At 44.5% G+C, this 19,574-nt stretch overlaps 1 protein-coding gene across 12 annotated transcripts in view; it reads left to right on the top strand.

Moving 5' to 3' along the window:
- Positions 1 to 19,574, top strand: part of ANKRD6 (ankyrin repeat domain 6) — a 168,219-nt gene that overhangs the window by 104,214 nt on the left and 44,431 nt on the right. For 4 of the 12 annotated variants that reach the window (XM_019743299.3, XM_019743307.3, XM_019743301.3 and 1 more), the window contains exon 2: positions 5,446 to 5,708. In XM_019743299.3, the coding sequence (XP_019598858.3) occupies positions 5,589 to 5,708 (120 nt within the window). In that variant the 5' untranslated portion in view covers positions 5,446 to 5,588. Of the gene's footprint in view, positions 1 to 1,258; positions 1,547 to 5,445; positions 5,709 to 19,574 lie in introns of those variants that run through there. The other 8 variants (XM_074333298.2, XM_019743303.3, XM_019743305.3 and 5 more) reach the window with 5 other exon arrangements.

The following is a 19,574-nucleotide window of genomic DNA, read 5'->3' as shown; positions in this document are numbered from 1 at the left end:
TGGTGGGTGTGTCAAATGAGTCATAGGCTTGCTCAGAAGGTGCATGTCTGCCCCTATCATTCCTGTGTTTTGCAGGTAGCACTCGCGGACTCCAGGCTCTGTGAGCAATGAGTGTTGTGCTGTGCTCGTAATAGTCCTGTGCTGAGGGTCCCTGCTTGTGGAATACATGTTCTGAGAAGAAGGAAATGTCCCAGAAGTGTTGAGAAAATTAACCACTCCTTGCTTTAAGCTTCTGTGGCATTCCGTGTACATTTCTCTCCTGGCATCTTGTCCTTTGGGCCCCAATCGAGGCTTACCAGGGCCAGGTGATCCATTTCTTCAAAGTAGGGAGTGAGTCACATCTCTGTTCTAATCCCACTCGTCCTCTAGTGGTGATTGCAGTATCCCACTAGTGATCACTTTCAGATAAACGAGTGCGAGTATTGTGCACTGAAAATAAGCTTTCCACGCGACTGGCAGCCTGTCGCCTCGGTGGAATCCAGTCTCTCTGCAGTGCACTGGCCTGAGTCCCTGGCTGGTCTCCTGCCCTTGGTGTAAACTCAGCGATGACTAGAGCCTCATCCCAGCCCATCACCCACAGGAGCTGCCGCCCTCAGTGAAATGGGGGCAAGGCTTTGGGTGGGGAGGGTGTTGAGAGGGTTTGCGTTGACAGTTATTTTCCATCTCAGAACCAACAATTCTGGCTTTAGAAACAAGCACAGGGCGGTGATGCAGTCTCACGTCAAAACGCAAACCCTCCTTTTTTCTATGATGGCTCCCGTTGGGAAGTTGGTTTTCTGTTGCTTCAGTGAGTGGCCTGGAGGACACACCTGTAGCGTTTAGGGTCATTGACTGCACTTGCAGTGGCTTTGCTCCCATTTTTCTCCCTTCACCCATCTCTCCAGAGGTGGGTTGTGGACACGCTGTGGGTTTACAAAGGCCGGGAATGGCAGTTCCGCTGGCCCCTGGTCTTTTGTGCTGCTGCAGCCACTGTGCTGGAACTTTCTGCTGAGGCGGGTGGAGTGCTTGGGTCTCCGCTGTTCCCACAACATGAGCATTTATTTCCCTGTTACCATAAAGGCAGTTTCTTACAGAGTTTGACCCTTGCTGCCTCCTGCCTCCCTTACAACATGCACATTGCATTACTGCCGAAAGAACGCCAACTCCGATTCTCTGTTTTCCCAGCATCATTCAAAAGCATTCCGCCCATATGTGAATGATTCCCTGACTCTTCAATCAGGGCAGTGTTACAAGTCCTCTGCCGGCAGGAGGGAGCACTCCAGCAGAATCTGAAGACCCAAAATCTTTCAGAAGCTGCGACGAGCAGACTAGGAAACCACAACAGATTGCAAACTGAATGGATGTCTTAATAAGCTTTTGGATGTGATTTGGCCAGTGTTGGTAGAGGAAGCTCCAAGGGGAAAGGCAGCGAGCATTGTAACGTAAATCACTGCAGACCCACTGGGCCTGACAGCCCTAGGAAGCTAATGATCTCTCCAGGAAAGCATTGACTGCAGTTATCCAGCAGCAGAACTCGGTGTAGATTCGGGAGGACAGACCCCAGGATGTGAGTACAGGATTTGGAACAGTGGGAGCAAAGTGAGTTACTGTAACGGACGGTGCTCCGTAAGCTCCAGCGTCTGGGTGCCTGTGGGTCATCTCGGGGGGCGGGGGGGGGGGTGCATAATGCTCAGCTGGGACTTTTGTCTGCAGCTCTCTTTTAGAATATTTTGCCTGAATGTAGTGGCTTTGGGATATTGGTACCAGGAGACTTCGTTGTAAATCTTCCAGAAAACAGCAGAAGCCAACCTCATAGACATTTTGCTATAAAAAGAAAATCGATCACATCCCAGACCTAGCAGCTGTGGGACCCTCTGGCATTTGTGATGGAAGACAAAAGCCTTGGCAAATTGGAGAGCAATGAAAATAAGGCAGTGGGCTGGGAGGAAGGAGGGAATGCTGTCTTGGAAGCTAAATCCCTTTCTGGATTCAGGATGCTCATTGCCTGTTTGTGATCGTGCATCTATTTCCTTTCTGCTTAAAGACTGGCAGCATGTTTGCATTTAAGGTTTTTCTCCAGAACTCTGTAAAAGTGAGCATCGTGACAAAGAGGGATGTGATTGATAGACTTGGGCAGAAGAAGTTCCTCGCTGCCAGCAATGGGAAGTGTCTTGAATGATAGCTGATTTCCTTGGAAGAGGAGGCTGAGATTTCATGAGGGAATGCGGCTGCTACAGCCTGGGGACCCAACAGGTTGGCAGTGCAGTTTAACGCGTTGATTGTACACTGGTTACCACCCTCTCCGCCTCTCCCCTTCCCATTAATTATTGGGGTCCTCCATCCCTCCTATGCCTCTTCCCCAGCACGCCTCCACCTGGCCTGATTTGTCAGTTCAGAGGTATCAGATGAGAAGCTGAGTAGCCCAACACTCCAAAAGGATGGGGATCGTTGTTCTAGGTGGGAGGTAAGGATCCCAAGGATGTAGGGCAGGGATCATGAGAGACGAGGGGAGGGCTGTGAGTGGGGCCTGCACGCCCACCCAAGGCTAGAGCTGTAGGAGGAAACATAAAGGAAGCAGAAAAGAAGCTTCAGCCACTGTCATCCCTTCCCACCTACCTTGTGTGTAAATACAAGTGCAAGTGAAGGCTAGAAGCCGTAGCAATGAGGCTAGTATTGGATTTAAATTGAGAATGAACTTGAGATACACAAGTACCCGGGGATGGTGCTAGCAGCAGATTAGGAACTGGAAACCTGGGACTCTGTTCCAGAATTTTTAGGCAATTTCCTGTGTGACGGTGGTGGGAGTGGGGTGGAGGAGTGTGTCCAAAGTCCTGCACTGACCTATCTGCCCTGTGCCAGGGGGTTAGGGGGGCAGGCCGGCCTGAGCCAGTGGACTGTTGGAGTGGGGTCAGGTGGGGTGGGGTAGGGAGCGGGGAACATTTCATTCTTAAGTAGCCGACCCTGAAAAGCAAAGAAACAAGTGACATTTCGGCTTGGCCAACATTTTCCCACAATTGGAGTGTTTTTCCAGCTTAAAATAAAAGAAATGGTAATGTGTGCTGGACTTGCAAAGGGCTGTTTACCGAAGGTAATTATGTAAACAAGGCAATCTCAGTAGCTTTCAACCATGGCACAAAGTGTAGCTGTGCTTTCAGCTCTGTCTGAGAGGCTGAATTTCTTGCATGTGACAGGAGGTGGGAGGGCAGTGGCTAGCAATGTACCACAGGCCTGTTGACCCGTGCGTCTGTTGCTGGGGAGACTGGACAGCACGGCCAGTCTGGAGCTCGTGACCTCAGTTGGTGACGTGCCCTGAGGTTGCAGCAAGCTCTCACTCCCTAGGAACTAAGCTGTGGAATGGAACGAGTGAAATCTTAGCCATGATAACAAGATTTGTATGAATCTGGCCAATGTACTTGAGACATTCAAATGCCCATTGCAGGAAACATTTGGTAATGGGAGGGTGGTGGTTTAGGTCAAGTGCACAGAGACAGCACAAGTAGATGGAGAAAAATGGGGTTGTGGGAGGGAGATCATTCAGGAAGCCATGGCTCATATTGTGTATTTTCCTACCATTTGGGCCTGGAGCTGCGTTTGCAGTGTCGGGGCAAGCAGAGCAGAAGCTCAATGTAGTTACTTTGTAGGTACCACAGATTCCCTGAATAAAGACAGTGTGTCCTGTGTTTATAAAAACAAACCAAAAAATAATAATAAAAAATAAAAAAATAAAAACAAACCACTTCCGAACAGGGGATAGTCTGACAAACATAAAGCCCAAACTACAGTCTTTCAGTGCGATCCTGGGAATTTCCAGAGGCATTTTCAGCTCATTTCTCTCTGTGTTGAGTCTCAATTTTATTCTTTCATTGGCTCATTCATTCAACAAGGATTTCTGGCGCATTCCAGGGATCTCTGACCGTGGCTAATGGAGGGACCCCTGCTTTGGCACATGTCCCTTCTCCAGGTGTCTTGTGCTGCTAATGAGCCTGGTGATCAGAGTGGGATAGCTTGTGAGGGTTCCTTCTCTCTGTTTCCCTGTGATTCTTACCTTCGTTTGGGGCATTTTGGATGGCAAGGAGAAAATTTGGTAATTCATGAGTTGGGGAGAGAGAGACTTCTTTCTGAAGTTGTAACACTTCACATTTGGCCAATACTTTCACGTACTAAAATGCCATCTTTCACCCCCATCACAGTCCTGTTGTGATGTCTGTGTTATGTCTGAGCATCTACCCCTGGCCTCCCAGAGCAGTTGGTTACACGGCCTGATGTCGTGGTGAATGGGAGGTACCGCATGGTGCAGCCCACACGTTTCCGAGTCACTGGAGTGAAAGGAGCATTGTGTTTGCCTGGAAACAACTGAAAAGATGTCTGTATGTCCTGGGCCTTCCAACTTAGAATGGGAGGTAGGAAGGGTCTTGGAGAAGAATGGTGTTCTTTTGGTACAGCATTTTCTTTCCTTTTGCATATATTAGTATTTTTAATATGTATGTTTTAAAACTCAAAGAAGCCTTCACTTCCTTGCTGTCCTAGCAGGAGTCGATCAGATCTGTAAGCATTACTTCCACTATGCAAAAAGCCCTTCACCTCTGAAATAATTACCACTGGCTCTGGTTTGGTGTAAAGGTGGCCCAGGACGAATGGGAGGAGTCAGCCTTTAAAATTCCATTCCTTTTGCCATTTGGTGGAAAGAAGAGCGGAAGCTTGCTGGTTGAAACCTCTAGCCACTGATCTGAATGCCTATAGGGGGTTTTAGTAGGCCATTTATTTCCCTCTTCTGAAGAAGGGAGGCTGCACCCCTAGCCCCCACCCTCCCCCTCCCGCGCGGTTGGCAGTCATGCTGTCAGTGGTCTGGCGTCCATGCTGTTCCCAAGGTGGGTTGTTCCAGCAATCACTGGGCCTGTGCCCAGCTCCCCATCTGTTCCAGAACTTAGGAAACTGCACTATTTGCAGTGAGGAACAGGTGGAGGAAGCGAACTGCAGTAAATGCTGGGAGGAAATCCCAAAGAGAGAACTCAGTCCTCAGCATCTCTGGGGTGTGCTCCACGGGCACCTAACCTGCCAGGGGAATTGGCACATCAGGGTGGTGGATCCACAGACCATGGCCCAGAAAGCCCCTTTGTGAGCATACATAGTAACAGTTACCTGTCCAAGGTGGGTCTGGAAACCAGGTGGTGTTTAGGGGATTCTATTAGGCGTCTGCTGCCCCGCACAGAAATGTAGAGCAGACCTCACTGTTCGGGCCATACTCCCCTGAGGGGAGTAGAAAGGAGGGAGGTTGGCACACGCTGCTCCCTTCCACCTGTAAGTCAGGGGCTTTGCTGGGCAGTGTCCTTCCTGCTGTCCTGTCTCCCCCAACGCCCCTCCCCTGCCATGAGCGGTCAGCAGAATGCCCTAACATCCAGGAGAAGAGGTGTGGCCTGTCCTGTGTCCTGAGTGGCACTGACGGCAGCTTTGTTTTGTAACCCCTAGGTCCTGAAGATGGCATAGTAATAAAGGCACCTTTCAATGATCGGGAACATCTTCCCCGCGGGTGCCGGCCCGAGCCAGTGGTGTCGTGTGGAGCTGAAGGGACGTGTCTGCTGCTATCTGGAAACCTCTTTTTCTCCTAATTCATGAGCCAGCAGGATGCGGTCGCTGCACTCTCAGAACGCCTTCTCATAGCCGCGTACAAAGGCCAAGCAGACAATGTGGTTCAGCTCATCAACAAGGGCGCCAAGGTAGCGGTTACCAAGGTAACAAGAGGGGGAGGAAGCTTTAGCCATCCCTGGGGAAAAACCTACCTCTTAACCATTGTCCGAAAAACTGTCATGTTTGCTTTGCAGCTTTCAAAGAATTGGCTTTTTTCTTTTTTTTTTTTCCAGTGATGAGGATTTGGGGAGAAGGAATGAGGATTAAAAATACTTTCGTTGTGATCTTTCGCGATGGAGTAACTTGTAATTAGCATTTGACAGTCTCTAAGATCACAAGGTGGCTTTGTTTCACCTACGTCTTCAGCCCAACAGACAGGAGCACTCTCTGGAGAAGTTGGGATACAAACGCTTATTGGGGAGAGTTTTTCTGTGATAATCACAGGCCTCTTGGGGAGGTGGGCCAGCTTGTGTCTGGGGCAGGCCTCTGCTGTGCAGAATCTCCTCGTTCCCCCCTGTACAATGACAGACTTGGAGCAGAAGACTGCCACAGCCTCTCAGACTTTGATTCCACATGGGTCAGTGAAAAGGTGTGGGAAGTGTTGAAGGACAGCTTACCCCTCACCCACAGATAACACCATGGCAGACGAGAGAACATTCGGGCCAAAGGGCAGTCACGTGGCAAAGCTGAGCACAGACAGGCTCTGCTCCGTGAAGTGATGCATTTAAGTACAGAGATACAATAACGCTGATGGCAGACATGTCTCCAGCACCTAGTATTGCTTTAAACACTTTACAGCCCTCTACAAGAGGTTCTCTTTTCAGCTCCGCTTTAGAGATGAGGAGACTGAGGCACAAAGGGATTTAAGTAGCTTGCCCAGGGTTCCTCTGCTCCCGAGTGGCAGAACTAATCGCCACTTGTGCCCATGGAGTCTGGCTCCAAAGCCCACCCTCCAGGCCACCCCAGCAAGAGTTATGGAGGGAGGCAAAGTTTAATTTTCAAATAGTAACGTCTGCTAACTTCTGGCCTCATGTGGCAAAGATGGACCAGCTCACATTTTGAGTTACTTATATACAGTCTCTGTGTTTCATACTTCCAATGTGTGCTTCTTCTGGCACCTCCAAGCAATGAACTCCACGTTGACACTATCTACCAGGAGACAGCATCAGATCTCACAGGTTAAGGGCTCAGGGCCACAAGTTGCCCCCACCCCTTCAGATACCAATGAGAAGTCCAGGTTGTCACCTTTGCTTCTGACCAACTGGCGGTAAATCAGAGGTTACCATAGCTCCGTCCTTGGGTTAGATTAATTTGCTAGAGCAGCTGACAGAACTTGGGAAAACATTTTACTTACCAGATTACTGGTGTATTATAAAATGATATAACTTGGGAACAGGCAGACGGAAGAGAGGCATACTTGTAAGGCAAGGTACGGGAGAGGGCGCAGAGTTTCCGTGAACCCTGCCCTTTGGGTTTTTGTGAAGGCTTCATCACATAGGCGTGATTGACTACATTGTCAGCCATTGGTGATTGATTCAACCTCCAGCCTGTCTCCCCTCCCGGGAACTGAAAGTTCCAACCCTCTAATTATGGTTGGTTACCCTGGCAAACCAGCCCCCATTCTTAGGGCTTTCCAAAAGTTACCTCATTCTCATAAATTCAGGTGTGGTTGAAAGGGGTTTGTTGCGAATAACACACACTCCCTTCACCTTTTTGGCCCTGGCGCTATTTCAAGAACTGATGACAAAACACCAACTATTATAACAAAAGATCCCAATTGCTCTTATCATCTAGGAAATTCCAAGGGTTCAGAGAGCTGTAAGCCAGGAACAGAGACGAAGAGGAAATATATGTTTGTTCTTATAAATCACAATATCACAATGCTGGTCTGTAGAGAGACAGAAAATCTTGGGCTACTGAAAAGTCACTCCCCACACATGAGGTGACTAGGTGGCTCAATTGTGCAGAGCTGAGAGTGAAGGGAGCCTTGAGTCAGACCCTGTGTGATCTACCCACAGAGTTTCAGGGATCAGGCTGTCACAAGTGGGAGAAAGGGCATGGATCTGTAGTTAGGGTGCACGCTCACACATTTTAACTGCTATGTTTGCTGATTGTACAAGTTGCTTCACTTCTTCGAGCCTCACTTTCCTTATCTGTAACAAGGGGATCGTCATACCAACCTTTCAGGATTGTTACAATAACTTATCGCAGCACATAGCTCATAGTTTGCAAGTTCTCTTTATATTTTTAGTTTTTCTCAGTATATATTTTATGATTCATTCAATGAACATTTATTAAGTACCTACTAAGTGCAAACACTGTGCGGGCCAGGGACCAGGTAGGAGATTCCAGGGAAATGTATGGCCCTGTCCTGGAGGTACTCATAGCCTAGTGGGACGGTGGTGCCACCTAAGGCAGTCTGTTGGTTTCCCTCAGCTTTGTTCTTATCAACTATAGGCACCAAATAAAAACGTTAACGAATAAAACCCCATGATCTTTGCTGAAGAGAAAACTCTCATAATACTGAACTTAAAAATGTATGGTTGTTATATAATACGGATAATGCTGTAGCAGGAATAAACTTCAGTTTTACAAACTCAAGAGTGTAACAAATAGAATTTTTGTTTTCTGTAAGGTAGCTTTCTATTTTAAGCCCCCACTTGGCTGCGGTAACAATAATCTTATCAACGGAGGCCCGCCCCCTTCCTCAGGGCTGTGTGTAGGGTAGGAAATTCCTGAAGTGCCCAAACGAGGAGAAGGAGGAGATGCTAGATCTTTGCATCACTGGTCCCCACAAGGATTCTAAGATGTTCTTTGTCCCTTCTAGTGTTGCTTTCCGGTCTTTTGGTTTCAGTCTGGACAGGCCTGGCCCCTCCAGTGACTGGCTTGAGGGTCGAGGACGTCTGTGGCTTCCTGTGATGTGGCAGACATCTCTGTGAGATGGCCCTTCGGCCTGCTGTACAACATTTTTGCTGATGAAGAGCTTGATGTTTTAGGTTAGGTGATTGGTCCAGAAAATCTGTGCCAAATGTGTTTGGCAGAAGAATCCTTTGATAATTCTTCATGGGAGGTGTTAGCGGAGCATTTTTCTGATAAGACTGAGGCTGAGAGTCCTGAGTAACTCACACAAGGTCACGGTGTGGCAGAACAAACTCTGAACTGGGGTCTAGCTTTCAAGGCTCCTTCCAAGGCAGCAGCTGCTTTTGCCACTAAAACAACGTGCCTTCTGGCACGTACCAAATGTGTAACAAACGTTTGGCCGTTGTCACCAGTGTTCTGTCCATTATTTTCATACGTGAGGTTAATTTGTAGTATTATTTCAGGGAACAAATACTTGAGTGCCTACTACGTGCGAGCCACTGAAAATTCAAGTCCCTGGCCTTACATCACATTAAAGGAGAATTAGGAAACAAATGATAAACAGGTTAAAAAGGAGAAAACCTAGACAGTATCAGACGCGGCAACCGCCATATGTAGGGTAACGTCTATATGCCTTCCACACCTCTTTCCTGCGAGGCTGCCCCGGGCATCCCTTTAGCCTCTGACATTGGACGTCACAGGAGGCTCGACCAATTGGGATCGCTCCGTGAATGTCGCTTTTTCCTTCTCTTCCTGCCAGACTTGAAATGCCACTCGCTCCCTCTGCAGACGCTCCTTTCACTTCTTTAGCTCTGGGCAGCATTCCCCAGCAGGCCCTGCAAGTTCTCTGTTTAAAATAGGCTTCATCGTTTGCTTTTTTAACAACAGCTTTCTTGAGGTATAAGTTTACATGCCAAAAAAATTCACCCATTTTAAGTGTACAGTTCAGTGATTTTTAATGTATTTACGGAGTTGTGCAACCACCACCATGTTCTAATTTTAGAACATTTCTGTCACCCCAATAAGAAATTTCATAAATCTTTAGCTGTCATTCTCCGTTCCCACTACCAGCTCCTGGCAAACATTAGTCTACTTTCTGTCTGTATAAATTTCCCTTTGCTGGACCTTTGATATAAATGGAATCATACATTGTGTGGTCTTCTGTGGCTATCTTTGTTCACCCAGCTTAATATTTTTAAAGTTCGTCTGTGTTGTAGCATGTATCAGTACTGCATTATCTCTCATTGCAGAATAGTATCCCACGCTATAGATACACTACATTTTGTTTATCCAGTCATCAGTTGATGGACATTTTGGGTTGTTTCCAGTTTGAAACTATTCTGAATAGTGCGGCTGTGAACGTTTGTGTACAGTTTTTGTGTGGACACATGTTTTCATTTCTCTGGATAGATACCTAGTAGGGAATTCCTGGGTCCCATGGTAAATCTATGTTTAACATTTTAAGGAACTGCCAAACTGTATTCCAGAATATCAGCAATGTATGAGGGTGCCAGTTTCTCTATATCCTCACCAATGCTTGTTACTGTCTATCATTTATAGACATATTTTTTTAAATAATTATTTTTATCAAAGTAATACATGCACATAGGAGCTTTAAAAGTATAAGTTCAAATACTGCTGAAGGAACCTGGAGTCCCACCCGGGGCAGGGAGACCTGACATCTCATGTCCAGGCCAAAGCCCACATGAAGGGCAGGACTTGTCAAAAAAGCAACTCTGGAGCTCAAGTTTGTTTGGAAACCAGTCTCAAGGTCCACCTGTCCCCACTGATCTGTGGATTTCTGTACTTGAAAAGATGTGGTACTAAACCCAAAGAAGGAGAAAGGAAATAGCAACTAGTGCAGAAATGAATGAAATAAGAAATGGAAGAAACATACAGAAAAATCAGTGAAATCAGAAGTGGGTTCTATGGAAAGAATGACAAAATTGACAAATCTTTGGCTAGATTGATCTAGAGAAAAAGAGGGAAGATTTCAAATTCAAAGAATCGGGAAGAAAGTGGGATATTACCACTGACATTACAGAAATAAGGATTATAAAGGAATTCAGTGAATGATTGTATGCCAAAAATTTAGATAACTAAGATGAAATTGGCAAAGACCTTGAAAGGCACAAACTATGGAAAATAACTCAAGGATAAATGGAAAATTTGAATAGAACTATGTCGACTTAAGAGATATCCAAACCTGTAGAGAATTTTTATGAGTTTATTTGAGCCAAATGGATGACAATTGCCGAGAAGCAACATCTCAAGGGATTGAAAAAAATGCTCGGGAGAATGGCAGTTTTGTAGCTTGTTTTATACATTATAATAAAAGGAGGAGACATAAGGAAGGTTACATGGAATCCATTGGTGGTAGATTAAGGGGGTGGGAGAAAGCAAAGCGGAGGAAATCTCTGGGATTGGATAAAAAGGCAAAATAGAGCAACACATGCTTCTTTTACATTGGTGGGTAAAGGTAGTTAATAATGAACATTTACAGCACATAGGAATGGTATACATTGACAAGAGAATGATAAGGGATTCTAAGGTCTCCTGCTCTGGTGCTGGTGGTTGTGCCCTGAGGGGTCTGGAAAAGAAGATGACTGACATTTCAAAGGTATGTTATCTTAGATGCAAAAAGGCAATAGACACACTCAAAGATTGACCCTCATCAAGGAAGCTACAGGCCTGGGATGTGACTACCCTCCATGACTCCCTTTTAGTTAGGGATTTTTATGTTCAGTCTGTCCTGTGTGCTTGCTTTTGCTCTCTGAGTTTGCAAGGCCCACCATACAGGCCTCTGCTGAGCTAGTCAGGTTCAGTATGTGATCCTATTTTTGTTCACAACTATAACAAATGAAGTGGTTGAATTAGTAAACCGCAAACCCCCCACAAAGTAAGCCTATTAGGCCCAGATGGTTTCAACATAGAATTCTCCAAAACTTGTAAAGAAGGTTAGTATGTAGTCTTTGCAAACTCTTCCAAAAATAGAATGGAGACAGCCCATTCAATTTTTATAATTGAGTTCAGCAAGTAGGATTCAAGAATGAGTTATAAAGATCAATTCCATTTCCACACACTTGCACTGAACAATCTGATAATAAAATTAAGAAAAGAAATGCATTTACAGTAGAATCAAAAGGAATAAAATATTTCAGTAAATTTAACAAAAAGGTATAAAAGATGCTCTGTAAACTATCAAACGCTGTCAAAAGAAATGAATAAATGCATAAATAAATGGCAAAGCATCCCAATTTCAGGGATCAGAAGACTTCACGTTGTTGAAATGGTGCTACACCACACAGTGGCCTAGCAACTCAGCGCAATACCTATCATGATCCCAGCTGTAACCTTTATAGAAATTTGCAAGCTATTTCACAAATTCATGTGGAAATGTGAATGAACCATTCTTAAAAACGAAAACAAGGTAGCAAGGCTAACATTCCTTCATTTCAAAACTATGTTACAAATCTAAGGGAATCAAGATAGTGTGGTAGAAGTAAAGATAAACATGCAGAACTATGGAATATATTGATATTGATGTTTGAGAAATAAACCCCTACATCTATAGTCAATTGATATTTTTAAAAGGTATCAAGAATAGAGAAAGAATATATTTTCATATATATTTATTTATAAATGGGTGCTGGGCCAACTGCATAACCACACACAAAAGAAACAGGTTGTACCATATATATCACTCCACATACTATAATTTACCAAAAAGGATCAAAGACCTAAACATCAGACAAAACAACAACAAATTTAGATCAAACAATGGAAAATTTTCACGACCTTGGGTTTGGCAAAAGTTTTGTGAGATAATGACATAAAGAGCAATAATGGGAAAAAATAGGTGATGCAGATTTCATGAAATTAATGACTTTTGTGCTTCAAAGGCCACCAGCCAGAAAGTGAAAACACCATTGAAACCCCTGTGCACTTTTTCTGGGAATATAAAATTGTGTTGCCAGTATGGAAGAACAACATGGCTGTTCATCAAAAAATTAAGAACTGAGGTACCATCTAATCTAGCAATTCCACTTTTGGGTAAATACCCCAAAGAATTGAAAACCAGGACTCAAGCAGATATATGTCTACTAGTGTTTGTATTAGCATTATTCACAATAGCCAAAAGGTGGAAGAAACCCAAGTGTTCATCAACAAATGAATGGATCAAAAAATTTGGCATAAACAGACAATGGAATATTGTTCAGCTTTAAAACATAAAAGCAAATTCTGACACATGCTACAATATAAATGAACTTCAAGGACGTTATGGTAAGTGAAATCAGCCTCTCCAAAACGGTCACGCACTGTATGATTACATTTGTTTGAGGAACCTAGGGTAGTCAAATTCAGAGACAAAAAGTAGAATGGTTGTTGCCAGGAGCTGGGGTGAGAGGTGAATGAGGGATTGTGTCTAATGGGATAGAGTTTCACTTTTGCAAGATGAAAGTAGTTCTGGATATTGGTTTTATAATGTCAATCTCCTTCTCCCTACTGAAGGACACACAGAAGGTGGAAAATGTAAATTTTATGGTGTGTGCATATCACCACAATTAAAAGTAAAATTTTTAAAGCAAGAGAATGAAAACACTACCCACAGAATGAAAGACTTTTGCAAACATGTCTGATAAGGAACTTGTATCAAAAACAGCTAGACCTCTTATAACTTAAAGAAAGTCAAATAGTTCAATTTAAAAATGGCAAAGGATTAAATATCTTTTTCCAAGGAAGACAAATTGTCATGCGCAGTTGAAAAAATGCTGGACAGCTTTAGTCATCAACAAAGTGCTAACTAAAGTGAATGTTAAAGTGATATGAAGTCATCAATCAAAAACCCCGGTGAGGGGCCAGCCCGGTTGCTCAGGCGGTTAGAGCTCCATACTCCTAACTCCGAAGGCTGCCGGTTCGATTCCCACATGGGCCAGTGGGCTTTCAACCACAAGGTTGCCGGTTCGACTCCTGCAAGGGATGGTGGGCAGCGCCCCCGGCAACTACCAATGGCAACTGGACCTGGAGCTGAGCTGCGCCCTTCACCAGTAAGACTGAAAGGACAACAACTTGACTTGGAAAAAAGGCCTGGAAGTACACAGTTCCCCAATAAAGTCCTGTTCCCCTTTCCCAATAAAATCTTAAAAAAACACACAAAAACAACAACCTGGTGAGATACTAGGATAACTAGAATCAAAAAGTGAGATAATAACAAATGCTGTTAAGGACACATGGAGATATTTGAACCCCCATACACAGACGGTGGGATATAAAACCATGTAGCCACTATGAAAACCCATCTGGGATTTTCTCAAAAATTAAACTTAGAGTAGCAACGTGATCCACCAATTCCTCTCACAGATATATGTCCAAGAAAAATAAAAACACGTTTGAGCAAAAACTTGTACATGAAGTGTATAGCAACATTATTCATACTAGCCAGAAAGTAGAGACAAACCCAATGTACATTAATGAATGAATAGATAATAGCAAGTGTTGTATCCATCCAATGAGATGTTAATCAGCCGTAAAAATAAATGAAGTATTGGCACATGCTACAACATGATGTCTTTGAAAAAATGATGCTGTGTCAAGGGAGTCAATCACAAAACCCATAGATAATCGAGTTCCTTTCATATGAAGCCAGGAATAGGGAAAGTTACGGAGAGAAAATAAATTCAGGATTGACTAGGGGTGGGGATTGGAGGAGGAAGATGGGACATTTGGGATTTATAAAACAATGGTAGTGGTTTCTTTTTTGTTTGTTTGTTTTTTGTCAGTGATGAAAATGTTTAAGAATTGACTGTGGTGTTGACTGCACACGTGTGAATCTACTGAAAACCACTGAAATGTACACTCTAAATTGTATACTTTAATGAGGTGCATAGTACATGGATTACATCTTTTTTCACAAAAATAGCTGTCCCCTGGCCCACCCCCAATCTGCTCCCCTGAAGAAAAAACTTCCAATCTTTTAGCTGGTCCCCCCCACTCCCTGGTATTTGTCTCTGTATTTCTAATGAATATGCATCTCCTACTAATTTGATTAATCAGTCTAATTTTTAATTTCAACACAATGTAAATATTATTTTAATTTTTGTGTTGCACATACACATAGGGTAAAGTGTCAAATATTTTTACTGTGTTTGCCTTCCATTTCTGATTCTCTATAGGCAACCGCTTTCAACAGTTTTGGTCAGTTGTTGTAGTGTTTACATGTAAAAGACGTCATGATATTGCTAAATCTTCATTTTTCTGTTTTCGGCATTGTCTGTTGACTTAAGAATATAAAAACCAATTATTTAAGATTTATCTTTCTTTTTCTGCCCTGCTCTCTCTCACGTGCATTTCTACCTTCTCCAGTATAAATGTTATAATTTAGGCGACATACATAAGCATGCGGTCTTTACATACGATGTACATTAACCAATTTATGCCATTCATGATTGTCCTATGTGGTATGTACTATAATTAAATCTCCTTTTTTGCAATAATTTGTTTTCCCTGATGTTAATAATTGTCTTGTGTTTGTTTCTTTGATTTTGTCTGAACCTATCACTAATCATTTCCAGTTACGTAATCTTTCTGGATGTTCAGTGTTAGGTAGTCTCTCCATTGATGCTCCTTGAAGTGATGTCCCTGGGAGCCCCCTCCCCTGCTTTAGTCTGGACTGGTGACCCTTAGGGGCTTCTGACAGCTGCCTGGGGATCTCCCTTTACTCTTATCTCAGGGATTCTTCTTGCCACTTTTATATATGTTGATTTTCTTTTTTCTGGACCCCCAATGTCTTTCTCTTTCTTAATTCACTCCCTCGTTTTGATGTGGTACACTCTCTAGTACAGTGCTGTCCAAAATAACTTTCTGTAATGGGAAATGTTCTCTGTCTGTGCTGTCTAAGGTAACAACACATGGCTACTGAGTACTTGCAATGTGGCTAGTGTGACTACGGAACTGAATTTTAAATTTAACATTAATTAAAATTTAAATGCCACATATGGCTGTTGGCTACCATATTGAATAATACAGTTCTATTCAGTGTGGTGCATGGGAGAGATCAATCAGTTTGATATGTAATCTATTGCATCAATTATTGGTGAGCCAATAATTGTACTATAATTACATTACCATTCTTATATAACTTGCTGTTTTTCCTAGAATTGATAATTGCCTTGATTTTTCATTTGTTCAGTTTTATTCACACTTATAGGTAAATGTTTCCTTTACCCTCCAACAACTCTTTAAAACAGTTCTTAATACAATTTTCCAGATGAATCCTATCACATATTTATTAGTTTTATTCTTTCCTTGGAGCTATTCCTTCTAGAGTAATCCAACCCTCTGTTCCATTTTGATCTGGGTTGCTCTCTGGTTCTGGTGCACAAAGTCATGCTGAGAATTCCTTTCACCTCTCCCCTGTGTTAGATCCCCTGTTTGCCGGAACCCATGTCACCCTGACTTTCGTGGTGCATATGCTCTGAGCTCTCTAAGAAAGGGAACATGGCAGATAAATGTTTTGAGAAGCTCCATGTCTGAAAAAAAATGTTTTTATTCTACCCACTCACTTAATTGACAATTTGGTGTGAAACCTAAGCTGAGAATTATTTTCCCTCAGAACTTTGAGGGCAATGTTTTGTTGTCTTTGAACTCACAGTGTTGCTGTTGGGAAACTCAGCTTATAGATTCCCCTTTGCAGCTGCCTCCTGAAAGGCCGTTTGCATCTCTCTGCCCCTTTCAGTCCTGCCCGTTCTCTCTGCCCCTTGCAGTCCTGCCCATTCTCTCTGCCCTTTTAAGGCCTGCCCATTCTCTCTGCCCCTTAAAGGCCTGACCATTTTCTCTGCCCCTTAAAGGCCTGCCCGTTCTCTCTGCCCCTTTAAGGCCTGCCCATTCAGAACCCAGCTCCGGAGGCACCACCAACAGGAAGTCCACCTGCACGGAATTCGCTCTCCTGTCAACTGATGAAACACTTGCTGTTTATTTGCTCTGTGTCTCTCATATTTGGATTCTGCTCTGTGGATGCTCAGAACTCCCCAGCAGACTACCACTCTGACCTGCGTCAGCGTTTCTCTCCTATGTTTATTTCTCTGTGTTTGACACAGAAGAAACACACTGGAATTATGAATCCAGACCTTGGGACAAGTGCCCGCTCTCCTGTGTATTAACTACTTGTTGTTGTAGACCAGGGCTTCTCAACTTCCTCACTATTGACACTCTGGGTCAGATAATTCTTGATTGTGGGAAGTTTCCTGTGCATTGTAGTCTGTTTAGCAGCATCTCTGGCCTCTACCCATTGGATGCCAGTGACCCTCCCACTCAGGGTCTCCCTTCCTGAAGGCAATCTGTTTTACCTGTTTCTTGCATTTTTTCCCTGAGATAAGTTCGTACATATATGTGCAAATAGATGTGTCTCTATGTTTCCCCATAGATTGTTTTTATACAAATTGTGGGATATGATACCTATCCTTCTTCCTTGTTCGTTTTGCTTTATTCAATGAACCATAATTAGCTTAACCTATCCCCTATTGATGGACATTTAGATTATGTTAATCTTCTGCTCTTACAAATTATGCTGCAGCGACTAACCTTGTCCTGAGGTCTTACTGCAGTGTGGTGATATCTGTGGGACAGATTTCTCTAAGTGGCACTGCCGGGTCAGGGCATGCATTCCCTTGTAATTTTGACAGCTAGAGAGCCGAGCTGCTCTGCATAAAGGTTGTGCCAGTGTGCACTCCTCCAGCAGAGAGAGGCTTGTTAGGAGTGATCTTGAAGCACACTGTGATCAGTGGTACACTGGGCTCTCCCTTCCTGACGGCTCCTTCCTCCCCTTTCTTGTGCCTTTCTAGTATTCTCTCCTGGAGCTCTGCTATGGCTCATTTGGCCTATATTTAGCCTTTGCTTCTCTCTAGTTCAGCATGGGTTCCACCTGCTCTGGATTGTGTCTAGGGCCCTCTGCCTGGGAGAAAAGCAAGGGAGTGGCTGATGGGAGCAGAGTGGTGGGGTCCTCCGCAACTCTGTTCCCCTTCTTCACCCTCTATTCACAGCTGGGAAACAGCCATCCCTCCCACGGCCACACACAGTAGCCTAGTGACGGCTGGGCCTGTGCAGTGCTAATGCACCCCCGTCCCGCTCCAGGCTAGGAGATCCACTCGCTCCATGGGGGCATTGAAGATATACAGTTACATGTCAGGTCAGACAGAAAGCCTGCTGTTTGCTCTGCAATAGCTGGAAGCATCACCCTGTGGGAAGAATATCTCAGCCGGGAAAGTTTAGGCCTTTGTAGTTTATCATCAGAAATCATCAAAGAAACTTGACATATGGTTATTCTGAGCAACAGTTATACAACGAACACATGCTAAGATTTCATTTAACTAAACAATTCATCAGGGTGGTAAGGTGTTACAGCCCATTTAAAGGAGAATTCAAAGAATTACAAATATATGGGCCATCAGGAAAGCGGAAATAAATTTGCTCATTAGATGCAAAGCTGGCCGATATGCACTGAATCTCTGCTGGGCACAATTTGTGTGCATCACCCTGAGTGTTCTGACTTACGGGGTTATAACATCGCTCAAAGACATGAAAGGAAACAGGAGATAACCTGGAAGTGCGTTGTGCATGAGACAGGACACTCGTCGCCTCTCTCTCTCTCACGCTGTGTGTGTCTGTCCCTTACCTCTTTTACTTTAAAATCTTTTTTTTAAAATTATTGTAAAATTACATAACACGAAATTTACCATTTTAACTGTGTATAAATATACAGTTCATTGGCATTAAGCATATTCATATTGCGAAACCATCTTCCCCAACCAAAACTCTGGACCCTTTAAACATTTACTCCCAGTTTTCCCCTCCCCGGGTCCCTGGCAACCGCCATTCCGCTTTCCATCTCTATGAATTTGTCACTCATTTAAAAATCATTCCCGATGTTTTCTTAACAAGAGTAGAGGCAGTGAATCACATTTACCGTCTCTGTGACCCTGGCCAAGTTATTAGCCCCCTTGAGCCTTGGTTTCCTGTCTGTATAATCAGCAGTTACCTCAGGGCTTTGTTGTGAGGATTAAATTGGTAATCCATGCAGAGTGCTTACGTCCAGGGTTATAAGGGTGTAGGAGGCGCTCAGTGGCTGGTGGTTATTATTAATATGATCACAATTTCTGTTATCTCACTGGAGTTCATGTCCCTCCGAGGTACAAAAGTTCCATCAAGTCAGGGGTTCTCAGTATTGTCTGCACTTGTGATCACCTGGAGAGACTTAGAAAATGCGAATGCCCGGGTCCCACACCCCGAGGTTCTGAGAAATGGGTCTGGGTGTGGTTGGACTTGGCGCTTTTTCAGAGCCCTGGGTGACTGATGAACCATTCACGGCTCCAGGTCTTTCTCCCTGATGTCCCAGAGCCTGTGCGTGGGGCGGGACAACGTTCTCTATAGAGCATTGGGCCACGTCAAGTCATGGCGTGGAAGTCATGGCTCTTTGTGATAACTCAAAGTAGAACGAGTTTACTAGCAGGAAATACGCGTGTGAAGTGGGGGAAGGCAGAAGCATACTGTGAATAGTTGCGAGGCATTCCTATGAGACAATGCATGGAAAGTTATTGGGTCGATACTAGGAGAGTCTCAATAAGTGTTAACTTATTGTTAGGAGGGGGTTAAGGGGGCAGGCAGCACAGTGACGGGGTGATTCTTGGAAAGGTAGAGATGCACCCCGAGGAGAAGCTCTTTGCAGGAAGGGGAGATGGCTCCCCAGAAGGAGAGGGACAGAGTGAGAACTGGTCTAGTGGGTCAGACATGAGCCCCTGCTTGGACCTGGGGGGGAGACATGCTGTCATTGACAGCAGGCCTCAAAACTTGGGACGGACCCTCAAAACTGACTCAAGCATCTTGGGAGAGGCTGTTGAGGCTGCTTGGAACAGGAGTCCCAGGATTGGAGTCTCTTAGCAGCTCTGTCCGTCCCCTCACTGCCTCTGAGGAATTCTTGGGAGTGGTGCCTTGCTCTGCAGGGCCTCTTCTGTTTCCCTCCTGCCTGTGTTTACAATGGTGCTCATGTGGGGGTGGAGGCAGGCCCTATTGGCCCCTCTTTCTCCAGCTGTGGGCAGGCCTGGTGGCTCTGTTGGCAC

The sequence above is a fragment of the Rhinolophus sinicus genome, chromosome 2, assembly GCF_057876585.1.
Source record: "Rhinolophus sinicus isolate RSI-liver-muscle chromosome 2, RSI-T2T, whole genome shotgun sequence".
Classification (NCBI taxonomy): Eukaryota; Metazoa; Chordata; class Mammalia; order Chiroptera; family Rhinolophidae; genus Rhinolophus; species Rhinolophus sinicus.
This window is presented reverse-complemented; position numbering and strand designations above follow the sequence as displayed.